Genomic DNA, 27,353 nt, shown 5'->3' with positions numbered 1-27,353 from the left:
ATGGAAAATAAATGTTATTTCGTGACATCGCGGTGCGGAAAGTCAACTTTCCCCAGGGATTCACCGGGAAATTTTTCGCTCGCGACATTTTCGGCTGCTCGGTTCGGTTCACGATGGCCGTGGGAGGAGTAATAGGGACGGAAGAGGGTGTGGGTGACCGGTAATCGAGATCGTCCGGATCTTTGGAAAAGCCACGTTTCGGTGAGGACGTTTCGCAAGCGAAGAGGAGCGCAGACGCCAACGATATCGTCGGTTGCTTCGATCCCGGGATTCCTCCGGTTCCTCGCGGTTTCCTCACGGTTTTCTCACAATTTTCGTCGCCGTTTTTCTCGCCTCTCGATCCCGTGAACCGACGAACCGCGTCGTTTCGAGAATCAGCGAATAGCTCGCGATCGGTGCCGATTTTCCGGTTCCCAACGAGTCGGCCTTTATTCTCGGCCGTGGACCATCGCGACGCCACGTTGCTCGTGCATTCGCGCTGTTCTCCACCTCCACCGTCTCTCCTACTCTTTCGTCTTCGGTGACGCTCCGCATGCATCAAAGCTACATAATAAATTGAATATTATATCCAACGGTGTGGCGCGTGGTATGGCGCGACGGAGGTAACGGAAGGAGGAGGAAAGAAGGAGGAAAAAGGGGAAAGAGGAAAGTAGCGAGCGTGGAAAGAGACGAGAGGAAAGAGGAAAGAAGGGACAGGAGGTCCTGGACCTGCGCTATGCGAGGCAAGCGTTCCGTGACGGAACGTTCCGACGCTCGACTCGCTCGACGGCTAGCTCGACGCTGTCAGTACACGCGTCTCGACGCCCGGGGATGCGTCCGTTGCCGGAAGCATAGCTCTCGTTGGAACAGTTCGAACTGGATCGGTGGAGGACGCGTTCGAACGATTTTCCCGTGGACGAAAGCCGCGCCGAGTCGAGCGAGGAGAAGGAGAGTGCGTGGATATCGGAAACGAAGGGGAAGACGACGTGTCAAACGCGACGTATATGACGCGACGCGTTCGTTTCCGAATATAATGCTACACTTTTCTCACGAGGTAACTGTCCCAGCGGCTAGCAGTTCGAGAGATCGGTCGGTCCGACACGGGAACAGACACGGGAACAGACACGGGAACAGACAAGGCAGGGAGAAAGGTGGAACGCGAGTGTCGATCGATCGTACCCGTCGATCGGTCGATGGATCACCGTGGTCGGGGATCCGATTCGAATATTCCCAGCAGGATTTAGCGGAGAATTCGTGCGGTGGTCGCTCGCCAACGCGTACCGTTTACGAGCGGTGATTTTCCGCCGGGACGATACATCGGCGTGATATTTTCGAGCGGAATTCCCAGTCGAATACCAAGTGAATTTATAAGGATCATAGGTACGCGCGGGTGTGCTTGCAGCCGGCCGGAATCGGCTAAAAGTCGATGCATTTCGCGATAACGATTTGTAAATCGGACGAACGATAATCCGCGCCCGGTAATTCAATTTTCGATATCGTCGGCGCAACCGATTCGCGATCGACGATGAGAGATTCTTCGCAGGGAGCGAGAAAAACGTTTCACCGACTATACGGACGATGCGAGGGACTGGATATTCGTATATGACGCGTTTTTACCGAACACGGTCACCGTAGACGGTCATGTCTAATGGCCTGGTCGTTGACTTTGATAAATTCGTCTCTCGAAGGAGATTCGTTACGCGGTGATATCGGACACGTATGAATTTTAATATTATCCCGAACGTGCCGTTTACCGTTTCCAGTTTGCCCGTTTGTCCGGCGATTTGCTCGAGACGCGGGGAAATTTATCCCCAAAGTTGCCGAAATTTCATCCCGATATTTACCTTGACCGGCGTTTTATAGTCGCTCGAGAACGAAGAAGAAGAAGAAGATGATTAATCGATTCGAGTCGGGCGCGCGAAACCGAACTGGTCGTAATGGTCTCGGGTTAAAGCGGTAAACGTTCTTCCTGGATTGTCCAAGAAGCGTCCGGACGGCGACGCGACGACGCGCGAAGACGGGACCGAGTACGCGTTAATTTCTCGTCTAATCGGACGACGGCGTAATCCTCGACGAGCCACGATCGCAGTCGTCGCGGCGGCTAGAACGACGGATGAAGTCGTTGGCAAAAACGGATACCGGCTGCTTTCAACGGCATCCTGGATAATTAATCTGTTTCTCGGTAGAATAGCCGCGTATTTGCATAGCTACGCGTATGCAAATGATATATGCTTTCCTACCACCGTGTCCCGAAATTATTCTTCGGATTACGAAGCGACGACGGGGCTGAACGATCGTGTCGCGACGGTACGATCGCGCGAATAAATCTCTTTCGTCTCTTCGACGAAAGCGCGTAATCGCGTACAGGTTGAAATTACGTCGGCGACTCCGTGGGATTTCTTGTCGGGAGGGCTGTCGGGGGGCGGCGGGGGCGAAAGAAATTAAATCTATGCGACATTCGACGGGGTAGGTAGGTAGGTAGGTTCTGGTCGTAAGAAAGGGGAAGCGCTCGCGGAATAAAATTTTCCCCGACGTCCGAGAACTTTTGCACGAAAGTCCGCGGAAGTCGGTCAGTCGGCACTTTGCACCCACCTGGAAACCATGATTAAGACGCCATCGATCTCGATCGGGACCGGCCGCGATACGCGTCCTTCCTTCTCTTTCACGCGCGTAATTAACGATCCACCGGAGGGTCCTGGCGATCTCTCGATCCCGATAAAGAGCCCGGAAAAATTAGGAGTTTGCATTTTCCTTGATTACGCGACTGCGAGGGTCTCCGCGGAGGAAACGTATCGGTTCCTTAGATCTCGACGGAGTTTAAGCCGCGCTTAACGCCGGTTCAGCGTAACGAAGACAAAACGAGAAACTGCGATTTTTCGGGGATTACTAAATTACTAAAGAACGACATTTCCCGGGGAATTCACGCGCGCGAGCCCGTGCTAGCCGAATCGGGATCAACTTATTTCCAGTACAATGCCAAGCGAGCCATTAAGCTTTTTTTCTCCCCCGTATTCTCCGTGGAAGCAGCGGCTCGCAAAGGCACTTCCGACCATTTCGTCGACGAGGCTTTTAAATCGGTCATAACGTTTGCGCGAATCTTTTCTCAACGGACTATGTTTGCGGACAAACAGCTCATCGCGGTAAACACACGGAAGACGCTCGGAAATGGAATTCTCCTTCGAAAAGTGAAATCCTCTCTCGCTCCGATCCTTGTATTACCGATCTGTTCGAAGAAGCTTTTAACGATAACGAAAATCCGATATCCTTCCGTCGTTTTGTCTCACGGATCCTGACTAGCGAAATCACGGTCTTCCCGGTGAACGCGATGTACGTATCTCCACCTCCTCCGACGCAAGAGAGATTCACCCTCCGTCGATCGCGGTTAACCCCGGTACTCGTCGCGTGCCAATTCCGGTAATCGTCGCGTTTTCCTAACCCCCGTTTACCTGCTGCTATCTACACCCTCGAGGGTGGATCTTCGCGGGACGGATATCATGCACCGCGACGCGACGGGTGAGATTTTTCCAGCGGAGAACGGCGTCGGGACGGCGATCGGACAGGACCGGGAAGGAGAGCGTCGGTTGATTTTCAGCCGACGCGTCGCGACGCTCCGAGGCCGGACCTATCTTTCTCTCGGTTCTCGTTGGTCGAAAGCATCGATCACGCGTCAGCGAGATAAAACAAAGAGCCTATAATCCGACATCGGTGCTGCCGAAAAACGAGAAGGATCGCTGACGTGTACGGGCTCTGGCGTGTCTCGGGTAGACGAAGGTGCGGGCGTGCGAGGCCGGGTGTTTACCGCGGAGAGAAACGAGGCGCGTTTAGCGGGAAAATAGGTGGTAGACGGTGTGTAACGCAGGGGACAAAGAAGGAGAGACTTTTCATTTAGTCCCGTCGTAAATAAGACGGAGCAGTTGCACGGCTCACGCGTATACGGAGAGGGTGGGTTGCTCGTTGGGCGGTCCTAAATTCTGCTCGCACACCGAGTGAAATCTGTGCTCCTAAATGGTCGGGATAGTTATTTACGGGATGGCGTAAAAGATAATTGTTCCGCGTTCCGTTGGACAGAGGAGGAGTCGGGGATGTACCGAGTCCCGATACCGCCCTCCGATTACTCCTCGGCCCACGTACATTACGCGAAATTGCGCGAACTTGGAGCCGCTTATACGTCTGACAAATGTATCGATTGAGGAGAGCAGAGGATGAAAGGAATAATAAAAAAAACCTTCGGCCGGTATAGGAAGAAAGAAACAACCGGTAAAGGGAGTTTGGGGTAAGGGAAAACGGGGCTATGGGTACGAGTTAGGCGAAACAGAGGGTGGGAAGATTGGGGAGGGGTGTAGAGCGATGGAGAGAGGGAGAGAGGAAGAGAGAGACGGTCGTTATTATTGTTCAGCTTTCTTTTTCTTCCACTTCCAGAATGAGGGTGGTACGGCTATTACTGTGCTACGTACTTCTCGAAGACTACAGTACCAATCTCGGCGGGGCTGCAATTACCAGCGACGCCGCGCGCCAGGACGCCTCTGCGACGAATCCTACGCTACCAGGTACGTATTTGTGCGCGCCTACTCTTCTGTGTGTATCTATATATATATATATATATATACACCTATATATATATATATATCGAAACGCATTGTTTTCTTTCTCGAACCCCGCGAACACCAACGAGCGACGGAGACCGAACGGGAATCGGCCGAATTAGAATCCGGAGGCGATGTCGCGGATTCTCTCGCGATCTCGGAGTCTTTAACGCGATTCCCAGCCACCGACGATGTTAATTACTGGATCGGAATCGAGTCGACTTTCACCCTCGTCAACCGTAGGGTTTCGCGGTGTCGCGGTTAAAACTCGAGGAGCGCCCTTGAAAAGTTTTTCGCCTGGATTTCTTGCACCGCCGAGCAGTGTTCGCGCAGCGCGCGGTACGAAATTAATTTTCCACTGCTGACCGATCGAAGCGAATTACAACTATTACGGGAGAAGGGGTAACAACGAGGGAAACTGTACAAACGATTTCGCGGCTCGCGTGTACATCGGTGATAACTAACTTGGACCAAATTCCCAAAGCCGATGACTCTGTTGCCCGACCGCGTATTATTCCCGAGAGGCTCGTCATTTCCACGACGCCTCTCTGATCCGCTCCCGATATTTTTGTTCCCTTTCTTCCTCTTCTTTTTTGTCCTTGTTTCCTTTGTCCCCCTTTTTTCCCCTTTTTCCCCTATTCCCTTACCTTCCTATCCTTTTTTCTCCTCTCTTTCCTATTTTTTCTTTTTTTCTTTTTTTTTTTTTGAAATCCGGAACGGTGACAGAGGTGCTCGAACCCGTCGAAGTACGCACGTCAAAGGGTTTAATTACTGCGGCGACTTCGCGTGGACAGTGCTCGCTCGGATCACCTAATCGCGGTTTTCATCGGTAGCTTCAGTTTCATCCTATTGCATTTGTCCCGCGTCGTGTTGCTTTTATTTCGTGCACGAGGGGTGGATCACGGTTTTTGCCGCGGAGCCGGGGCTGTGCGCGCGTTATCAGCCACACTCGTCCCTGACTCGTATTTTACAAGGCTAATCGTCGCCTATACGCGCAAATATATACGGAAATATACACGCAACTGTACACGCGAATATATACGCGGATATACGCGAGAATATATTGGTGAACGAGAAAACGAACGCGTGCCAGTGGCAAACATTTCCACGCCTCTTCTTCGCATTCCGCGCGAGCGTATCGCGATTTCGCGGTCTCGTTTCCATCGTTGGCCGGCAAAGAGGACGTCGGTCTATAAAGTTTCGAAGCGGAAGAAATCGAGGTACGCGACGGGGTTGTTTCTCAAGGCGGGCAAAGTCGCGAGAAATATCGGTCGCGACGGGAACGGTTGATTTGCGAGTCGAAGTGGAATTTGCTCGTTGCTTCGTAGATCGTTCGATTTCAACGGCCGTCGTTGTCGCGACTACGATAACTGCCGGTCGTTTCTCGATCTCTCTCCTCCCGCGGAAGTCTCCTTCCCGGGGGGCGAGATTGTTAAACGCGGTCGGCGACGATTCTTTTCTTTACCTTTTCCCCTGCTTTCTTCTTTCCCCCATCGACTCGATGATTCGCAATTACGAGTAACAACCGATTTCCTCGCTCGCAGAAGTTCGAACACCCGACGTTAAGTTTAATTTAAACTTTGCCAGGCCTTAACGACGTCGCGTTCAGCGTCGTTGCGTTTAAGAGCAAGTTCCATTAGCAGGCTAACCGTCGGGATTCGATGCGTCGGGAAATCGGTTTACGCGTTTTAATTTTATCGCGCGCCACGAGGGAGTCGGCGGGAGCTCCATCGAGCGTCCGAAATCTATTCGCGACATTAGCGGTACGTCGTTTCGTTGATTACTCGTTAGCGAGGGAGCAGAGCGTGTAACGGCACGAGGTCGGATAAGGGGTTACCGCAGCGGTTAGCGATTATACATAGCCACGGTGGAACCGGGTAACGCCTTACCGGACTCTCGTACGTCGTTACACGAGCGTAATGTCCTTGGAGAGGCGCTAAGTTGGCCGTGGCACGAACGGACGGATAACGGACGGGGTAGCGGGTCGACCGATAACGACTGCTCGGTCGGCAGGGCGAGGAGAGAAAAAGGAAACGGGGAAGCAAAGTGCTTATAGATCCGTGCATGGGAAAGACGATTGATCGATCGGTGGCGCGACGATTAATCGCGAAACTACACGGTACAAGTAGCGTCGCGGCGACGTCGAAGAGAAAAGAAATTAACCGGCGAATACAAAGAAGCTGGATGAACCCTCGACCGAAGGATCCTTCCATGGAAGGCCTGGCCAGCCGAGACAAAGCAGTTGTCGGAGTTCCCTTTCGTTCGCACGAAATTGTCCGAGTTCCGTATCCTCGAGCCGCTTCGCGTGGAACTCGGTGACGCGCGAGACCATCGAAAATAGCGGAAAACGACAAAGTTTGTACCCGAGGCTGGCGCGTAAAGCGGCTAGGGTATAGCGAAAGAAGAAAAGAGGGGCGGCGGCGAACGACGACGCCGACGACGACGACGACGACGACGGCGACGACTACGGTGAATGTCCCTGAAGTTGAAGTAGCTCCACTCGGCTCGCCTCGACTACCCCCGACTAGCTCTTTGCTCTCTCTAGCCGGGCCCGTGCCGGTTACTTCACCAACTTTTTCCTTTGAGGATGAAAGATATTAATTAAACTGTCACAGACACGGTAGCAGAGAGCTTCTAACTTTATTTCGCCACTTACAAGTTTACCGCTTAAGCGATTCTCGCGCGTGCGCGCCTGCTCGTCGTCACCGATCTTATCCCGTAAGCATCATAGCGTCGGGGACCTGGTTATGAATGCGAAGTGACCCCTGGAGTGCAGCGTGCAACGCGTGACTAACGCGTTCATTTCCCTGACATACCACCGCTTCCTCTTCGCTCTCGGATCCCGGCTCGATTCGGCTACAGTCCGCGCGCGTTCTGCCTTCGGATACCGCTTCTATGCTACACACACACACGCACGCGGGCATATCCTTGGACGAAATGGATCGCCAGCGTGCGCGGATCGCCCCGGCGATTTGTCAAATTGTCCGTCGAAACCGAACGACCGTTTCGTCACCCTGATCGTAGCGGAATCGAACGACGACGAGATTCGCCTTCGACGTAAGAACAATGGGACGACCAGGTAAAAACGACGTCTATAAAGCTTGGAAACCGACGAGGGCGTTTTTTCCACCCGGCTGCTCGTTTGAGAACACGCGCCGCCTCTTCGATAAATTCGTGATAAATGAATCGTTCGAGAACTCGGAGTTGCGAGAATACGCGAGTCGCCGCGACGCTTGGCGGTACGCCCGTTAAATATAGTCGCTTCGAAAAATATCATACAATTTCGTCGAGTCATCGCGATGACATTTATCTTCGATGGGAATCGAGGGTCGCGAGAAAGACGCCATCGATGCGGGACCAAGTCGCGCGGCGAGCGTGCGGGACCGCTCTCGAGCGCGGTTCTTCCACCCTTCTGAAACTCGCGGCGAAAACTTAAACTCGCTTCGCGTGGGAAAGATAAATCGCGAGAGGTTAACCGATTAATAAAGCTTTCCGTTAATCCATCGAAACGTCGACTCTCGGAGATTTCACGACGGTTCTCGGTCGTGGCGTACCGAGCTTACGACGGCTTCTCTCAAACTCGTCGCAACTTCGTTACAAAGTCGAGCGAGGAGGAGGGTGAGCAGACGAGAAACATCCCGCGGGTTATTAAAAATACTGGAAAGGTGGCCAGAATCCGGAACCGGGAATAAACGAATACTCGGTCGGAGAGGAAAGTACGCGCAGGATTGCACCTGCTCGCGTATTGTTCGACGAGGAGCGTTTATCTCGCCCGGAACTCGCAATTAAACCGTCAAAGTATCAGAATCACGCCCGGGTCCGCATACCTGACGCCCGTCTAATATCGCAAACATCCGCGTGGTTTGCGCGAGGATCGCGTTAGGGGCCAGGATGTCGCAGCAGCAGGTAGTAGGCGGAGTCAACGGGAGCCGAGAAACGCGTTACAAGACGACGAGATTGACGTTAATTACCGGCGGGTAATGCAGACATACGTGACCACGCGCGCGAGTTATTCGCGCGAAGGTGCGAGACGCGAGCTCGCTCCACTGACGGAGAAAAGGAGAGTCGGCGATGAAGGGTTGCAGTGGCTGGCTCACGTACCACTCGTAATCTTCTTACACCTCGAGCCTTAGGGGCACGCGCCACTGCGGCCATACGTGTGCCGGGACGTATTAGAGGACGCGAAGGAGGCGTGAGCGGAATCGCGCGATGCGTAACACGGTAACGCGGGCGGTGGCAGGCAGGGTCGGGGGGTGCCTTACACACCGGTCCAGGCAAAGTTTTAAACGCAATTTCGTGTTTGCGCTCACGCGCTGCGGGTGATCTTACTCGGTGTACCACGCTCGTTGATAAAATAGTTGGCAAAGTTCGGTCTTCCCTGGCAACTTGGAGCACGATCCACCGCGTGTACGCGCAGCACGCGCTGTGCGCTCCCGCGCGCTTCTTCTTCGTCCTCTCGGGGCGACTTCTTCGCCGTCTACTCGATTAATTGCACGCGTGCACGACGGAACGCGGCGCTATTTTTCGAAGCGGAGAACGTACGCGAAAACTTGCGAGGACAACTTAGCGCGTGGAATACAGCGAAATTAGATTTTCGGATGAGCGAACTCGCGAAGGCTGCGGAGGCTGGCTGTTCCCACACCCACCACCGCCAACCTCCAACCCTCGGCCCATTCTTCACCCCTCCCGTTTTCCTTCCATTCTCCAACGATTCAACGGCTCGGAACGCGCTAATATTTCCGTGGCTGCGATCTCCGGTAAAGTCGATCTCGATTTCGATCCGTCGAAGTCGACCACCGACGCCGCGACTGCGCCCCACGGCCAACACCCTTAACGCCGAGCATTTAGTTGCAAATTTCTCGCCGGCTCGACTTTAATAAACTTTTTTCCCTGGCCGGGACAGCGAGCGTATAGCTCGCGACGTAGTAAGGGACGCGGGAGCGTGACGCGAATCGCGAGCGCATAATGCGCGTCCCCAGCTGCTCCGGTTCGCGCTCGTGAACGCGCGTGCGAGCTACGAGCTTGTGCGGGTATGCGACGCGTCGGTGGTCGTGTAGTCGGGTGGATGTGCAGTTAGGAAACCTCCGTGTTCCGCATGTGCGATCTTACTAATTTCCGGGATCGAAACCTGTCCTCTAGAAAGGGGAGGGATGGTGCCAGGGGTGGCAGAGGGTGGTGCTTGGCAGTCGCGGAGGGGCAGACAGGTCCCCGGGACATGAGCGCGAATTCGATTAATTAAAGTACGAATTCGCGCCGCTTCGTGGAAATAGAATTATCGCGGCGCACTCGTCGACGATGTCGTCGTCGTCGTCGTCGTCGTCGCCGTCGACGTCGACGTCGGATGGAACGGTGTTGGCGGCGGCGACTCGGCACCATCGACGTTTCTACGCAGCCTAGAGGGTCGAACGGAGCTTCCCGGTTCGTTCTGTCCCTCGCCCCTCTCGGTGTGGCGGCGAGGGCAAGTCCGCCGAGAGGGAGAGGGCCAGCTAGGTGCCGGTGGGTGCCGTTGGGTGCCGTTGGGTGCCGGTGGGTGCCGGTGGGTGCCGGTGGGTGCCGGTGGGTGCCGGTGGGTGCCGCGCGCGGTGTAACAGCTTGCGACTTTGAACGCGTTGGAGCGAGAGCAGGGTAGGGGGTTATATATTTACGGTCCTCCGTCGCGGAGAAAAGTTTCGGCAAGGATTCGAGCCGTGAGAATTTAAAGTCCCACGAATCTGGGTAAAAGAGCGACCAACTTTTCCTTCGACTCCGAGTGGCGTTTCGATAATCCGCTTTGGTATCATCGTCCCGCTTGCTTCGCGGAGGATACCGACGGAACCGTCGGACGGGCGTTTACCGCGTCGCGAAAACGCTTCGTCGTGATCGATCAAATATTTATTAGGTCGCTGACCGATTTTCCCCTTGGTTCGCCAGGTTTTCGGCGGCCCGAGTTTGCCGTCGTTTCGTTTTCCGTTGCACCGCGTAGATTAAAAGATTTCGCGAGTCAGCGGGACGATAGGCGGATACCTTCGGAGAGATAACCGCGGCGTTTGTTGCTCGATATTTGCTTCGATTCGCGGAAACTTTTAACGCTTTCGCTCGGCTTAAAGTTGGCGCAGCGTTGCTGCAAAAACTTGTAATAACGATAGATATTCCCGCGATACCGAACCGCAAACGAACTTACTCGGGTAGAGCTCTCCTCCTGAACTCGAGTGTTATTTTAGTAATCGGCTTTAGTTCTGCCTGCTACGATCCGCCGCACAACGAAGTTCCGGAGAACCGTTTCTTGTACAACGAAATTCATCGATTCGTTAAGTTTGTTGGAATTCGAGCTCAGCTGCAACATCCGGACGAGGAGGAGTGGCGCGATCGCTCTCGACGGAGCCGGAACTGTCTGCGAGTACGCGAACAGGATTAAACGAAACGCCAGGCGGCGAAGATTACAACGGTGGTTACAAAGCGCGAGAAAAATTACGGCGATTAAGATACGCGAAGGAAATTTACGGCGTAGCCGGGGCAGCGGGCGCGTAGCTTCCCAACGCTGAAAATCCGAGATTAACATCGACGTTCAAGGTGGAACTAATTTCCGTTCTCTTTCAAATTTACCCCGACCCTGGCAACTAGCTTGCTCCTCTCCTTCCGGCCGGCAGATATCCTCGCCGCGGCAGACGACGCGCGAGTTTCGCGGATAAAGGACCAGCGGGCGAGGGGCTAGGTCACGCGATTCGCCGTCCACTCGGCGTTTCCCCCAATCTAATCGTCTCCGTTCTCCGCTCTTCTCCACCTCGCTTGTTCGGCCACACTTATCCGCCAGGGTCGAAGGAAAACTCGTGTCGTGCGAATCGTAGCCGCTTCTTCTACTTCACGACAGAGACAGCCGCGGCGATAAAAATCTTTTTGCGTCTGCATAATATCATAATAACTATGTAAATCAGAGCGACGAACCAGTCCACAAACACAATCGGGCATTTGTATGCTAACTTTCCATCCCCCGCTTCCCGCCACCCAGCATCCATTTCACTTTGCTATATACATCTATACATGTAGATATATATGTATATAATACCTGTAGTACACGCGTACCTGGTTACCCAACTCCGATAACGAGTTGAGTTCGCGAAGAGGAGAAAAAAGGAGAACAAAAAGCGGAATTATACCAGTACCAGCTTTACTCTTCGAACGTTCTCCACGCGAGCGTCACGGTACGCGCGATGATGATGGATCTTTCGCCGGAAAAATCGCGTACGATTCGCGCGAGTTCGCGAGTGTGTCGAGTGTCGGAGTGCGAGAACGAGCGGAGAAAGCGAAGCGCCGAGCGGGCTCGTCACGCCGAAGACGGACGCGACTGGCGAGCGAGCGAGCGGAACGCGGTATTTCGGAGAGTTTACGCGACGATCTGCACGCTTGGAGAGCGTACGCGTGTTCGAGAGGATCGAAACAAGGGTGGAGACCGGGCGGAGCGCGACTCGCGCGTTTAATGAATTTAATAAGCGTCGTAAACGCGTCGCAACGACCGACAACGAGGTCGAATGCGACTTTAAACGGGCGGCCGCAGATGGTGCGCCGCCTTTAGCGAGCCGATGCCGCATTTATTAATCGTAATGGTTATATAATTGCGCCTTGTGTATCCATCGTGGCGGTAATAGCTCTTATTATTCGTTGGCTCGCATTGACCCATTTTACACGCGGATTCCTACTTTTCGCGATATTAACGCATCAAATATTATCTATCACCGCGGCACGCTGAATGTATATCGTATCGCGGAAAATGTAATTAAATTGATCGAATTACACGGTGTATTGCGATTAAAAGTCGTATTACGAAAGCGGCCGATTCGTCGAACCGATGCGTGATTAATTAAAACGGTAGTCGCGCACGAGATTGATTTTCTATAGATGTAATACGTAATCTTTTATTCGACCGGAATACATTAACGACCATCGTCGTTTTCGTTGCGTTTTACTTTTCTCGTTCCACGTAACTCGTTCAAACATTAATATCGTTCCTTTAATAAATGAATGGTCCTCTCCTCTCGGTTTCTCCCCGCCTCTCTCCCGTTCGCCGGCTCGGATACCTTTCTCTCGATTTCTTTATCCCTTTTCCGAAGGAAAGAGGGAACGACGACAGTGACACGACAATTCTCAGATTTGCTCGTCAAATATGCCAGAGGATTTAATAAATGCAGCGTCTCGCTAAAGTTTCGCGATGAAACTTAAATATCCCTGAAATGCGAGCCGGGGTAGGGGTAGGCCGCGTCCGTGCCGCGAAATTCCTATACTTTTCCCTTCTTTTTTCCTCTTTTCACCGTTTTCCTTTTCCCTTTTCTCCCTCTCCCGTTTTCTCTTTTCCCCCCGTTTTTTCACAAATTAATGCTTTCGTCGGGATAAAAATTTGCCAAGCTCTGCCCCGAAAAAGGAAGAGAGAAATGTTTGCTCTTTTGGAAGCGAAGTTGCCTTCCCTTGAAAGTCAAGCTTCCTTCTGTGCTCCCTCTTATCTTTAAAGTTCGCTGTTCTATCGTAATAACATGGAACTTTGTTAAACTCTCGTTTAAGGAAAATCTCCGTTGCCGTGGATCTTCAACGTTAATGGTCGATTCCAGCTACCTTCACCGAGTTAACGCGAAACACATCCGCGTACAACTTTTCATTATCGTTAGAATTCCGCTCGAAACGGAAAGTATCGTTTGGTCGATAACGGACGATCGACGAAATTTAGAGCTGTCCAAAGTTTCCCAACTGTCCCGGAAAACGGTAGGGACCCGATTCGAATCGGTCCTCGGAAGATCTCGGACTCGAGCCACGCGATGTACGCGAAGGGTAGGCGCGACGCGAACAGGTTCCCTTCGAGAAGAGAGAAAAAGGCGAGTCCTCGCGAACGAGATCGTGGTACTCTCGTTCCGGCAATGTCGACCATTTCTCAGACTGTCTCACCACGGGGGATCGATTACGGGTGTATCTTCCAGCAGAAGAAGCAGCCCCGGCTCGAAATAGCAGAGTAATTTGTCGAAGCTGGAGGGCACGAGCGTGAACGCGTACGTATCGCTGCTCGGTGATATGTATTTTTATGAAACGTGGGAGAACCGCGTCGAAGAGAAATGTCGGGAAACATCTGTATGGCCCCACGATTCTTTATTCACGGTAAGCGATGCGAGGACATCGACGACACGTAAAAACATACTTCTTTCGGCCGCGTCGATTCGTCGTCGTCGTCGTCGTCGTCGTCGCCGCTGCCGCGGCGGACGTGGAGCGTCGCGCGACAGGCGCCAGCAGGCAGGTATCGTCCACCATACCGCTACCAATTACCGTACCACGCGTCGCGACGCCACGCCACGCGACCGAGTAGTCCCTAAGATCCTCGAAATACGTCCGACGATATTTTATCCCGTCCCTGCTATCCGTTAGATAGATCCTATTCGACCTTAAGACCCGTTCTCTTGTATTTCGAATAGCGAACCCGAGTCGGGGAAATTGCTTCGGAAATATTATCGCTGGACCAACTCACTGGCCGGCTCGGTGCGTACCGCTTTTCCATTCTTCCTGTATTTACGAATATCAGCCTATCGATCCTATCGTGTTTACACACTCGACGTTACGTTCCTGCTCGAGAAAATATAAAAATACGAAAATACGTCCGTAGCCGCGCGTATTAAGGTTAAAATCGAACGGAACGGTTCGCTCCGTCTCTTGGATAATTTTATTTCGTCGAGCTCATCCGTTCTCGCGATGCGAGACGGCCGATTCGGTGTACTCCGGAGTACTTAGCGAGCGACATCGGGAAATATTTTCGACATCGAGGGACGGAGGAAAATAACGCGTGGCTGTTAAATCACCGGCGACAAATTCGAATAGGAATTTAGCGGATATTCGTATCGGTGCCGCTTCTAATTATCGTCGCTGGCAGCGCATCGAGGTTCCGCAGCGAAATTTCGTTCGCGACGGATCGAGAATCGGTGAGGTCCTATCGTGGTCGGTACTCGACTCGGTAAAACGCCACGGTAACCTGTACACCGGCGGAGATTGAATTATTTTTCTAGCGGAATAATTTTGCCATAAAATAAAAGCGGCGGCAGCGAAGCTGGCGAAGGCACAACCGCTCCGTAGGCGCACCCATGCCACCGACTCCGACTCCGACTCCGAAACCATCCGCTCGTCCCGCTCCATTCCGTTTCTCCCGTTTTCCTGCCGGTGCACCCGCTGCTCCCGCTGCTCCCGCTGCTCCCGGTTCCTTCCAACACCCAGCTTTCCTTCCTCTTCCTTTTCCTCTTCCTCTTCCTCTTCCTCTTCCTCTTCTTCTCTGCCTCGTCGCCGTTCGTCGTTCGTCGTTCGCCGTTCGCCGGTCGCATGGCCACTCGACTTCGCTACCTTCCCTATTTTCCTCCGAGTTTCCTTATATTACATTCTAGATACGGCCGCGAGGACGATGCTGCGAGCTGAAAATTCCTTCCCTCTCCTGTTTCTGTCAGTGAATATCTTATCATAATAGCGGTGGAGCTGTTTTCCCAGGTCCGCCGGGCCCAAACTCTTTCTCGACCCTTACTCCTCGAATAGCAAAAAGCTCCGACGGAACCTACCGATTCTCTCTCGAGCTTCCATAAGCAGTTACGACTCCATATCTTCGAGTATCGCTGCTCGTCGACGCAGCTGCAGCCCCGCTTTTTTCCGTTCCGTGCACACGATGCACCGCTCTCGAATGCAACGCTGCAGCGTCTTCCGGTCGCTCGTCGACGGGTCCATGGGATTCGCGCACCGTTCCTGCCATTTCCAAACTTTCACTCGCTTCGGATACGCGATATCGCGCCATGTGGCCACGCCGTCCGATAGCACCGCCGACTTCGTTTCCACCCAACCGTTCGTTCCCTTCTAAGCGGTCGTTCCCGTTCGCCGGCGCACCCTATCGAACAACCTTTTTTACCCCTCTTCCACCTCCGGATTATTCCAACTTTTCCCAAACCCCGGTCGCAGAGGCCGCGCTGCGAGACACCGGATTCCATTCTCGCCGATCGCCTCGCGCCGGATCGTTTTCCACCATTCCGAATCGAGCTTTGCCACGACCCTTCTTCTTCCCCGGGATCAATTCCGTCCTATCGAGGAAAGCTATCGAGGATACACGCGGCGTGCTCGTAGCGGAAGCATCGCGACACGACGAGCTACCGAATTAAAGTATCGAGTAACGTTCGATACTCGTGTTCCAATGGGAGCCGAACAACGACCACCATACGTACGACTCTGTCCGAGCTTTCGAGACCTCGCCTTTTCTCCATCTCGCCTCGCGATCGTTTCTTCCGAGCGTTATTCCACGTATTTTTTACGACGTCGCCTAGCAGCAGTCCTCTTGGTCGCCGATAAACGTTCGCGAGGAAGATCCTTTCTCCCACGCTTTCTCTGCCCCTTTCTCTCCCCGTTTATCTCCTTTTTCGATCCATCGGCTTAACATAATGCACACGCCAGGCCGTATCATCTTTGGCCATTAACCAGTGACAGTGCATCCGTTGACAGGAAATTGAAACTATGCTTCACCCGCGTCTGTTCGATATTATATGCGCCAACAAGCTGTTAATCGCTGTCATTGCGCCGTCACGTACGCTTTAACGAGGGCAACGAATCACGGCTATCGAATCCGCACCCGTTGTAAACGATGTGAAATATGTTTCGAGCTACGCCAGATATACGCGCCCTTTGCATTTTGCCCGGGGGCTGACACGATTTTTTCCTACTTTGCCCATAAATCCGTGGCCATCGTTCGCGTCGATACAGGAGAAGGCACGGAGAAGGGACAAAGTAGCGGGATAGAAGGTAATCGTAAGCTCGGTTTCGTCGCGTCGCGTCGTCGTCGCGAGCGTCGAGCGTGTAACGAGACCGCCTTTGATCGAAATTAACGAGAAACTCGGGAAACGCGAGTACGAGGAGCGAAAGGGGTCGTCGTCGTCGTCGTCGTCGTCGTCGTCGTCGTCGTCGCCACCACCGCCTCCATAGCGATATCGCGCGGAACGAACGCGTTTCGGTGGGAAAAAGTTTGAGAGGGAAATTAGGAGGAAATTTGCGATGAAAGGAAAAATGAAAACCACGATACTGAATTTTTACAGATCTGCCGAGCTTTGCTGAGCCGATCGGTAATGTGACCGCGGCTATCGGCAAAGAAGCCGTTCTGCCGTGCACGATCCGGAAACTGGGAAATCACAAGGTAAGGGATTTAAAGGTTGCAGCGTGGAAAAGAAGGAGGAGGGGTTGGAAGAGCTGGCGTGGCTGTGGAGCGTTAATTAGCCGGGCCGCGAGCGTAGGAATAAACGGGTTCGCTGGTTCACGAGTTGGCGGGTTTGGGGCGTTCACGGGTCACGGCGCGATAAGGGAATTCGAGATTTCGGTAATCTCCTCGCAACAAATGGGTCGCGTGGATGCTCGTGGCATCCTTTCCCTCTCTCCCTCTTTCCCTCTTTCCCCGCCGCCGCCTGCGCTCTTCTTCGCCAATAACTTTCCGCCAGTTTTCCTTTTCCGCCGAAAAGCTCGTTCGCTCGCTCGCTCGCCCGCTTCCACGCTCGCCAGCTGCAAATAAACCGAAACTTTGCCCTCGCGTGCGCGCGCGCTCGCGAACCCGCGCCGACAATTCCGACGAACGCGCGACAAAGCTACCCCGAACTTCTCGGCAGGTACACGATTCATTAAGCTCGGCGTCGAGTAACGAGACGAAATTAAGCGGCATTCCGCCGCGAGTGATTAACTCTTTGCGTGGCCGGCATACGTCGCGCGTGTATTTACGTTTCAGCTTCTTTCGCCGCGGAGTTTCAATTTCCGGCGAATTAGCGTCACCGAGCCGGCTAATTCCGCGTCGCGTCGTCCATCGCGCGTAGCTTCCGGTCACGGATTAAACTTTAATCGACGCGAATTTCCAGATATCGTTCAACTTTCGCGCCCGTGGCTTCCGTAATAATACCTGCCGGTTGTTCCCTTTTGCCGCAAGGAATATCCCGATCCTCGGCCGAGGGAAAAACGATGGAGACTCTGGCCGGGAAGAACCGGCGAAAAGTTTTCGTTATACACTCGGATGTGGCTGCCGACCCTTTACGCTTTTTGCACGGCAACAAACGCAAAACATCGAGGGAAAATTTCGAAAGTTTATTTACCGCCGAGGCTGACGCCGGCGCGTGCACCGGGTCTAGCGATAAAAACTGGGGAAAAATCGTGGAAACAACGGTGCCGGGATGAGATTAATATTGCAGCTGTTCAGGCCGGGAAGCGTGGCGAAAATTCCCTGCCGATTCGTCACCGAATCGCGAGCGCGAATCCGCGGGCAAGGAAAATTGCCGCGAGTACGAGGCGAATTTTCCACGGGAGCAACGTTTAAACGATAAATTCGCCGCGCCGATTCTGCCACCAGCCCGCGGCTGTTTCGCCGACGAACGCAAAATAAGACACCGTTTCAACCTGGCCCGAAAGCACTCCGGGCTATTTAATCGGCTTCCAAGTTTCAGCCCGTTTACATCGACGAGATGAAAAACATCGCCGTGCCACCGCGAAAACGTTTGCCCGAAACGCGCGAGCGATAACTTTGCTCGCGCGCGTTTTCCAGCCGATCCGCGACTATCGATATTCGATGCCGCGCGAGCGAATTTCCGCTAATGACTCGCGCGCCGGAAGCATCGAACTTCGTTCCGGCAGAATCTTTTTACAGCTCCGACTCTGCGAGGCAGACGACGCGCGAACGATCGAGTAATTAGAAACTAAAGTCGGCCAACGACGTTTGCTTTTTGCCACCGCTCCGCGCTGTTAACGCGCGCGCTGCCGCGGCCAACTCTCCGCGCGGAATCGAACGGAAGCGTCGAAACCGGTTTACGCCCGCGGCTAAACGCGTCCCGCGTCCCTGTTATTTTACGTTATTTTCCCGCTGGAGAAGGTTACGCTTTTAACGCGTCCGCTCGCGCGAGTCCACGGACAGAAACGAGCCGATACGCCGACCACCGAATGGCGCTCGACAACCGCGGATTTGTATTCGCGCGAATCCATTCCGCGAAACTACCCTCCTCGAGCCATAGCCGCGTTTTAACCCGCGGCCAAACGATCCTCCGCCATTCCGCTCTTAACCCGTCGTTACAACCGCAAAGTAATATCGATTCCGCTTCGTACCCGACTTATTTTGCTTCGCCCGTTTCCACGTTACGCAGCCACGCGTTACCCCGGCGTATCTTTTAATTAGAAATCGCGACTCGCTACACGCTTCGCGTAATCGTGAGTAAGGTTACGGATCACGGAACCGACCGTATATACTCCGATGAATCGCGTAACCGCGTCCGTTCCGCTAACGACCCTTCCGTGCCGCGATTTTCATCCAAATTTACGTCGCCGCATCTGCCACCACTTTTCCTTTCTCTCGCTTTTTCCCCCCTTTTTCTCTCCTCCCTCTTTCTCCCATTTTTCTCCCGTTCTCCTTTTTCCCTTCCTTTGTCGCGGTGAAACGAGGTCGAAGGTCGATCGTCGTGGGGAAAATCGAAGGTATAAATCGCAAAAGTGTACAGGGCGGTTCGGGGATCGCGAGGCTGAAACTTTCCGTCGAGGTATCGGCGCGTACGTGGAGGTGAGATGAAGAAAGAAATTTGCGGGATCGAGGCGGAATCCTTCTCGATGCGTCGTCGCGTGTATCTCGACTTTGCCGAGGGACGAGGCGGAATTCGCCGCGTACTCGCAGTTGCCTCGAAGAAATGCAATTCGCGGGAACGCTCGCGAGTTTGTCGAGCGACGCGTCGTGGTCGTTTGCGATGAAAACTTCACGCGCGCCAACACGAGCCACGCTTTCGTCCGTAACGCGTTTCCCGCGAAATTCCTTTGATCCATTGTTGTGTTAACACGCTCGAATTTAAGGCGCCTCTATTTTCCCAAGAACGTTCCCTCCTCCGTTTCTTTCGCGCCGCAACTTCCTCCCGCTAAACCCCAGTTAACCGTTCATGAATATATAACGCGGATTTGCCGTGGGCCGCGCTTTACGGAATTCGGCAAAGAATTCCGCCGCGGGTTTCGCGCCGTTCCAAAACGCCGCGGATCGATCGGTTTCGGGGAAGCGAGAGGGACGAAACGGGGAGGCGAGTCGAAATTCGAGGCGAAAAAGGAACGTTTGCTTCTAATTCGTATTCCGCGACACGCGAAGAAATAAAACGGCATTGTAACGAAGGAAATCGATAAAAGTCTTCTGTTCTCCAGCTGTTCGCCGACTTTTCTTTCCTCCTTTTCTTATTTACCTCGCCGGAGTCGATCCCGTGTTTTCTTATCCTCGTCGCGCTGGTTCCGCTCGATTTTTCTAAAGACCAGCCCCGTCTGGAAGACGAAGGAGCCCCGGGACAACGAGTCCCGAAGCTTTTAGTACACGCGACACTGTTCCGTGCAAGCGAAACGAGCAGAATCGACGAGACACGGGCCAGCCGAACCTTTCTTTCCCTCTTTATTCCGGCTTCCTCAAAGAAAAAGGGATCAAGAAAAAGGGGAAAGAAGAGACTCTCCCTGTCCGAGCAGCGAGGCTACGTCGCGCGAGGATACCGATCATTCGAACGCGCGGTCATTTGCACCGCCGCTGCAGCAGCCAGGAATTTGGAACGAGCGTGCGACTTCAAAGCGATTCTCTTGTACTCCAGAGTGGAAAAGACGTCTGGCGAAAGTGGAAGATTTATGGCATCCGAAACTTCATCGGACGTATTTGGACAAGGAAGAGAGTTCCTTCGAGCCGTGGATTCGTAAGAGGAATCGAAACGATCTCTTTCTTTCTCCCCTGCTCGTCGATCCACCCCCGGCGCGAAATATAAATGAGAAATATTCGAAACGCGAGGACTTGGTAAGCCGATAACCATGGATACCTGTGCGCGTGTACGTACACGCGCGAGTGTGCGCGTTCGTCGAAGTTGCTATAAATTGGACACGGCCGGATCGAAACTCGCTGGATATTTCCTGTTTGCCCGGTTCCTCTTTCGAGGGGGGTCGTCGACTGTGGCGATGGAAAAGCGAAGGAGACGCCGCGACGGCGCGCGACGCCGCGTCGCAGAGCGAAAATGAAAACAAAAAAGGAGGAGTGGCGAAAGATCGAAGGTCGACCATTTCGTTCGCGACGATTGTAATCGGAATCGTTCTTATTCCCTTATTTATAGCCAACGAAATCCTCTCTTCTCGTCTGTACGTTGGCGCATAAAAAGCTCGTAAAAAGGGAAAAAATTGGGGCGGGAGGGTGGAGCTTCTCGGGGGAAATAGAATTGGCCGTCGCGCAACGAGAATCGAAAAGTGACCGATCGCGCCGGGATCCTTGACGTCCGTGGGAGGGCGAGAAGGCGGAAAAAAGGGGGAGAAAGAAGGAAAGAGAGGGAGAAAAAAGATGGAGAAAATAAATATGATCGTCCGTGAGCACTGGACGCGGAAAGATTTTCAATTCACCGCGCGATTTCAGCGTGGCAGCGCGCGTATCGCGAATGTTCCTCACGTTCGATCCACGCAACCTCCTAGCTAATGATTCGGGTTTCGAACGGAAAATGACGGGCGTGAAATAAATTAGCGTTTAAAGAGCGAGATACGAGCGATCCGAGGGGTTCGACGTTAACGGATTTCAACGTCGATTCGATTTCCGTGCTCGAACGCGGTCCCGCGATTTCGACCACGATCGATGTTGCGCGAGAGCGACGGGACGGGGGACGTTCGCGGCTCGAACCTAAATAAATTACCACGGGGAAAAGCTGCGCGAAGAATCGCGAGGGGAATTCCTCTCCAAGATGCGGCAAGTTTAATTGCCGCTGGTCGACCCGTCGTCGTTTGCGCAAATTCCACGGGAATCGAGCGGTTTCCCTTCGTTCGCCGATACGACGACTCTGTCCCTTCCGGATAGAGTGCTCTTCCACCGTGGGGCTCGTTTCTTTTCGATTAACCCAGAGCCGGTCGCGCTGTAGCTGTTCCCGATCGGCCACGGTGTCGTCGTCGATGGTGGATCGGCGAACCGAACGAAACGCGATTTTCCCGCCGCGGCTCGCCGACGAAATATACACCGGCCGCGGATCGATCGATTTAATCGTCTCCGGGATTAATCGCGTGTTCGGTGTTTTTGGACGCGGTCGATTTCCTCGGGACCATCGTCGCGTGGAACGCGAGCCGACGCGGGTGGCGTCGGATCGAACGCCGATCGGCCGTGACTCTCGTTTTATCCGATCCTCTCGCGTGGATTCCCTTACGCCTCGCCATCCATAGCGTTCCGTTTCTGATTAACACCAAAGTCTCGTCGAGAGGACGACGACGCGACTTTGGCAACTCCGTTTCTCCCTTTCCCTGACATCGCCGTCATCGCCACCACCACCACCGCCGCCGCCGCCGCCGCCGCCAAACATCCACCCTCTGCCTCCCTCGGCCTCTTCCTCGAGCTGCTTCCCATCGAGCATCGATGAACCGGAGAATTTTCGGGTATGGAGTCGCTGCCAGGCCGATCGAGGGTGTGGGAAGCAGAACGACGAGAGAGAGGGAGGAAGAGAGAGACAGGGGGCTGATGTTGAGGGAATGCCGTGAGGCGGAGGCGGGGGACGGGGGTGAGAGAGACGACGGGTGTGAGTTGGCCGGAGTGGTGTTTCCCCGGGGTAAGCATGAGCATATACTTGCCCGGGGCTTATTCAGACAAATCGGTGATTGCTGCGGAGGCGAGCGAAAGGGTAGCTCGCCACACCACCGGCATCGCTACTACCATCGGAGCGTTGCTGCCGGAACCGCACGCCACCTTATTGGAGCAACGAAGACAGGGGGTTTTGCCCGAAATCCGCGATGGAGACGAAAAGAGAACGAGAAAGATGAACGGATATAGATAGAGAGAGGGTTGCGGCGCGGGCAGGGGGCGAGTTTTCGGCGAAGAGGCGAGAGAGGAGAGGGGAGGAGAGGAGAGGAGAGGAGAGGATATAGACGAGACAGAGGAGGACAGAGGAAGGCCGAGACGGAGCGAGATCGCGGAGGTTAGAACGAAGAAGCATCGGTGGGAAGGAGAGCGAAGAATGATTGTTTCCATGATTACAATGGAACGGAAGAGGAAAAGGGACGGAGGCTGGCCTAGGAAAAGGGTATGGGGAGCAATCTCTTAGCGCTAACGTAGATTCGTGGCCCAGGGTCTCTCGAAATATTACACCGGAGGGGTACCGGAGCCTCGGCCGTGTACCCACCGGGGAATTTCGTAACTCCGCGGATAATGTGTGTCAGCCGTCGAATCGGTCCCGGAATTTTCCAGAGAAATCTCACGGTTTGTTTTCCGGTGTACGGGCTTCCGGTCGGTGCAAACGCGGACGGGCTACCAGCAGGCCCGTACCTCGGATGCAATTTGCGAGCTCGAACGCACGCCGGATATCGCGCGGTCCTCCGGACGACCAACTTCCACCACGACCACCACGACGAACCGTGGTTAACGGCCACGGTCAAGATACCGACCGGTCCTTTTCTCTCCTTCGCCTCGGATAACGAGAGAGATCGAGAGAAGAAGAGCGCGCCCGCTCGAAGCTGGAAATTACGCGAAACGCGTAGGTAGCGCGGGTAACCGATCGCGAGAGATCCGGCAACTTTTCCTCGGATAAGAAGCTCGTTTCTCCGGTGGCGGAGGACGGGGGTGGTCGAGCGTTATCCTGAAATAGCATCGAACGAATCGTTATCTTTGTCGCCGAGATAACGACTCCGCCGGCGACGTAATAGTTTCCGTTCTCGTTCCGCGCGGTACAAACTGTTGTCCCCCCGTGACAAAGTACTTAGGACATTATCGATTGTCCCCGGAGAAGGAAGGAATTCAAACGCGACCGATCACCCTTTCTCCGTTCATTCCCCACTTATTCTTTTCTTATCTACACCGGTCAAAAGCACCGCGATATCTTACCCGCGTTCGCCGGATTATTCTCGACAAAGACGTCTGCGTCTTTTCCGCTATCGTGACCACTGGCCGGAAGCTGCCACGACGAATGGACAGGCGCGATCGCGACAACTCGCAAACGGATCGAAAGATCTCGCGATCGCAAAGGGATACGCGTAGGAGGTAAACGTAGAAGGTAAACGGCGTGGACCTAGCACCGGTTCCTCGCGCTGCGAGGTACACGCGTTAGGGGTGCGCGCGTACGAATGGTCGGTGTCGCATGACATCGTGTAACCCGACGCATACGGGCTCACAGGTAGACATACGGGATGTGCGCGACAGTCACTTCGGATTAATTACCAAGTGCAGCGTTATAGATAACGCGTAGGAGATGCGGGAGTGGGCCGCGGGGCAAAGGGGTACGCGATACGACGTTAAATTGAACCTTTCGTCGGGTTGATTCCCGCGGTGCCAATGGCACACCGGCTCGAGCTTGCCTAAAAGCAATTACCGCTACCGGCCATACGTGCGAACACGTATCCGTCGTGGATATACGTCGGTGCGCATAAACACACGGCAAGACACAAGGCTGCTACGCGCGATATAATATTGACTCGAGCTGTCCTCTATTCCGCACCCGATCGCCGTCCGCTCGCTGTCGCGCTGTCACAGCTTCCTGGGGACCCTTGGCCCAGAGATGTTAATCTCCCTCTCTCTCCCTCTCTCGTCGATATCGCCCGCTCTCCGTCTAGACTTTCGCCCCGCTTACGGGAAAAACCAACTACGGTACGACCACTCGGACACGTCGTCTCTTCGAATTACCTACGTACGTAAGCTCGGATATCGTTTATCCGCTTCGTCACCGGTTATTTAACTATGTTCGCGCGCACCCGTTTCGCGTGACGACGCGGTGGTACTCTACGTGTTCGAATAGAAACGTCGATATAATTAACCGTGCGCGCGTGCAAGAGCGTGCACGCGTGTGCGTTTATACGGCACGCGGAATATCATACACGCGCGTATACGCGTGGATCCGTTGGCGTGAGTGATATTAACGCGATTAGCTGGTACGGAACGGTAGCGGAACGAGAGAGCGGATCCGTTTGGCGAATTCGAACTTTGCTCTCGTAGCCGGGTTTTCCATTTTCCCGTGGTGCTAGTTTTGAAAAGTGTGAAACATCGTGTTCCATTACATGGCTGTCTCAGGTGGGATGGATTCGAGTGGAGGATAAGACGATATTGTCGATGGGCCAACGCACGGTGACTCACTCGCCTCGGTTTCTCGTCACGCTGGAGAACGCGAGGTCGAAGAATCAGAGTCAATCGAGGGACGAGGAGGAGGCCACTTCGCGGCTCCATATTCGCCAGCTTCGGGAAGCTGACCGAGGTTGCTACATGTGCCAACTGAATACGAAGCCCATGTTGAGCCAGCTGGGATGCGTGGATGTCCTAGGTATGCCTAATTGCGCGTTATACCGCATTCCTACGGCCAGATACAGTTGGGTGTTTGCGGTCGGTCGTAGAGACGTCACGTACGCACGCACCGGTTTCGATTAGCCTACCTCGAGAAGGGGTGGAAAATATGCGCGCCTCGCCGCTAGAATACGTTTCAATGGGACCCCGCCGGAACGGCCCGTAACGTTGCGTTGCTCACCCGCCTTCTATTCGTTCCACCCGCTAGCCCTCTATCCTACCCCCTTTTCGCTACCACCGCTACTTCCCTCTACTTCCACCCTCGTACAACGCGTACACGTATACGCCTATATTACCCACCCTCCTGCTCTCTCTCTCTCTCTCTCTCTCTCTCTTTCTCTCTGCACGTCTGGCCGGTGAGTAGTACGCTCACGGTACGCGGGGAACGTTGTATCGTGCGTGTACGCGGACACCGGGGGAGAAAGAGGGAATTCACGAAGAGTGTGTACGGTTGCCCCGGCATTCAACTCGAAAGAGCGATCGGCCCGAATGGAATGAAATTCCTTTGTGGGCAAACACAGGAAAGGTCCCGTTTCCTTTTTTCCCGCGCCCTACGTCGGCCGAACCTCGTCGGCCCTACCTCCGACCAACCAACCTCCGCCGCCACCGCCGCCGCCGCTGCCGCCGCCGCCGCTCGCTCTCGGTGTACAGAATATTTGTCCAAGCCGAACGCGTGTAATTGAAATGGCCCCGCGCTTCTTCAAAAGAAACGAGATTTCATCGCGAAAATGTTCCTTCCTTGCTACCCACGGATAGATGGTATTTAATTTTCCCCGGGAGCGAAGCGTTTTAACCTGATTTCACTCCGGTCAGATCCGCCGACAGACGAGTCAGCCCGATTTCCATGCCGGCTTTGGTACCGCCGGTTAGATCATCCTCGATCTTTATGGCGGTTCGTAATTTCCAACGGCACCACCCTCTCCGACTCTCGACGCGAGTCTCTGCAAATACGCGACTCGCAGCCCCGATGTCTACACACCACCGTCTCGAAACTTCCACTTTGCTTCGATCCAATTTTCGACCTACCTAACCGACTTCCCACCCCCCTCCCCCCAAAACGCGATAGCAATTCCACGCGGCGCGACCTTCTTCTTCTCGCCATTTCGTCGTGCCGTCGCGTCTCCTGGTATATAATTACTATTTTATTATCACAGTCGACGCGAGATAACGCGAGACGGGATACACGCGTGTACGAATCGTTTTCTTTCAGTCCCGCCGGATATACTCAGCACTGGCACATCCGAAGGAGAGGTTTCCGTGAAGGAGGGCGAAAACGCCACCCTCTCGTGCAAGGCTTCCGGAAGACCGTCACCTCGTGTGCTCTGGCGACGCGAGAAAAGTGGTTTCATACTTATGAGGGGTCCTCACGATCCGCTGATACCAGGTAAGATATTACATTTTTATCTCGACTCGAGCACTCTCGCGACCGTCGTTGCCGGTGACAAATAACCTTCGATTCTCTTCTTTTTATTAATTCTTCGCTACTCGAAACGTCCGCCGAGCTCTCCACCGACCCCCCGCCCTTTAAATATTGCCCATCCACGGACACGATTCTTCCCGAAAAATTCTCCGTTTCTTCGTTTCTCTGCCCGACGGCAACGGGGGGGAGAAGAGACACGGGAATAACGCGCGCGACGAAGACGCGAGTCGAATCTCGGAGGGATTGGTAATTAAAATTTGGTGGTGCTGGAAGATTCGTCTCGATTCGAGCACCTTCGAGAACTAATTATCCAAGACGTCTACGCGACGGTCGATTCACCGTCGCGATCCGCTTAGCGAGGAACATGAAGACGTCGTAAATTCGCAGACCTACGTGATGCCGATCGAAAGCAATTACGCCGGAACACGTCTCATCGAATGGAGATTAGTCTGTTCGGGATGACTTTCGATATATTTCCGCGTACGTGCCGCTTCCCCCGATCCTCCGCGATCTCGTCGATCTCGCCGATCTCGCCGATCTCGCCGTGTGTCGCGGAAATTCGCGGTTTCGCGCGTCTCCGCGTGGACGACACGCGCTGGAAAATGCTCGCGGGCAAATGCCTCGCGTCGGAGGGATTTTTCGCTCGGACGCGTGGCAAATTCGTTGATCAGCCGAGATATTAATGGAACGAATTCTCGAGCGGTGTTGATAAATCGATACGCAATATTTTGAGTGCGGTGGACGTTGGGAGAAAAATATTCGTAGACGGGAGAGAGGCGTAGGTCGCGAGCTGTCAACGCAAATAATGAATCTCCCGTTTTCGATGGATCTCATTAGGCGGCTGACACGTTTTATCGGAATCGCGAAACTCGGCTGGATGATTTATGTCGTGCGTTTGCACGATAATAATCTAATTCGTCGCGCTTCATTGATTTCGAAAGCGCTCGCCAACGTATACGCATAATTAAACGATAATATCGTAACGCGTATAATATCGTAACCGATAAACGATTACCAACTTTCCATCGGCGCTCTTGCCGCAATTTTCCCTGGAATTTTACGATACAGCCTCGCGGGCCTCGCTTTTATTATTGATCAT

At 53.8% G+C, this 27,353-nt stretch overlaps 1 protein-coding gene across 1 annotated transcript in view; it reads left to right on the top strand.

Moving 5' to 3' along the window:
• Window positions 1–876: 876 nt before the first annotated feature.
• LOC108548083 (lachesin) overlaps window positions 877–27,353 on the top strand; it is a 28,854-nt gene continuing 2,377 nt past the window's right edge. Inside the window, exons 1-5 of the mRNA XM_017900855.1 lie at window positions 877–1,033; window positions 4,399–4,526; window positions 16,622–16,719; window positions 24,568–24,814; window positions 26,045–26,218. Of these exons, the coding sequence (XP_017756344.1) occupies window positions 4,400–4,526; window positions 16,622–16,719; window positions 24,568–24,814; window positions 26,045–26,218 (646 nt within the window). The 5' untranslated portion in view covers window positions 877–1,033; window position 4,399. The remainder of the gene's footprint in view (window positions 1,034–4,398; window positions 4,527–16,621; window positions 16,720–24,567; window positions 24,815–26,044; window positions 26,219–27,353) is intronic.

Source organism: Eufriesea mexicana, unplaced genomic scaffold (assembly GCF_001483705.2).
Source record: "Eufriesea mexicana isolate 0111107269 unplaced genomic scaffold, ASM148370v2 scaffold1358, whole genome shotgun sequence".
Lineage (NCBI taxonomy): Eukaryota > Metazoa > Arthropoda > Insecta > Hymenoptera > Apidae > Eufriesea > Eufriesea mexicana.
The sequence above is the reverse complement of the archived record's forward strand: the minus strand, read 5'-3'. Positions and strand labels throughout refer to the sequence as shown.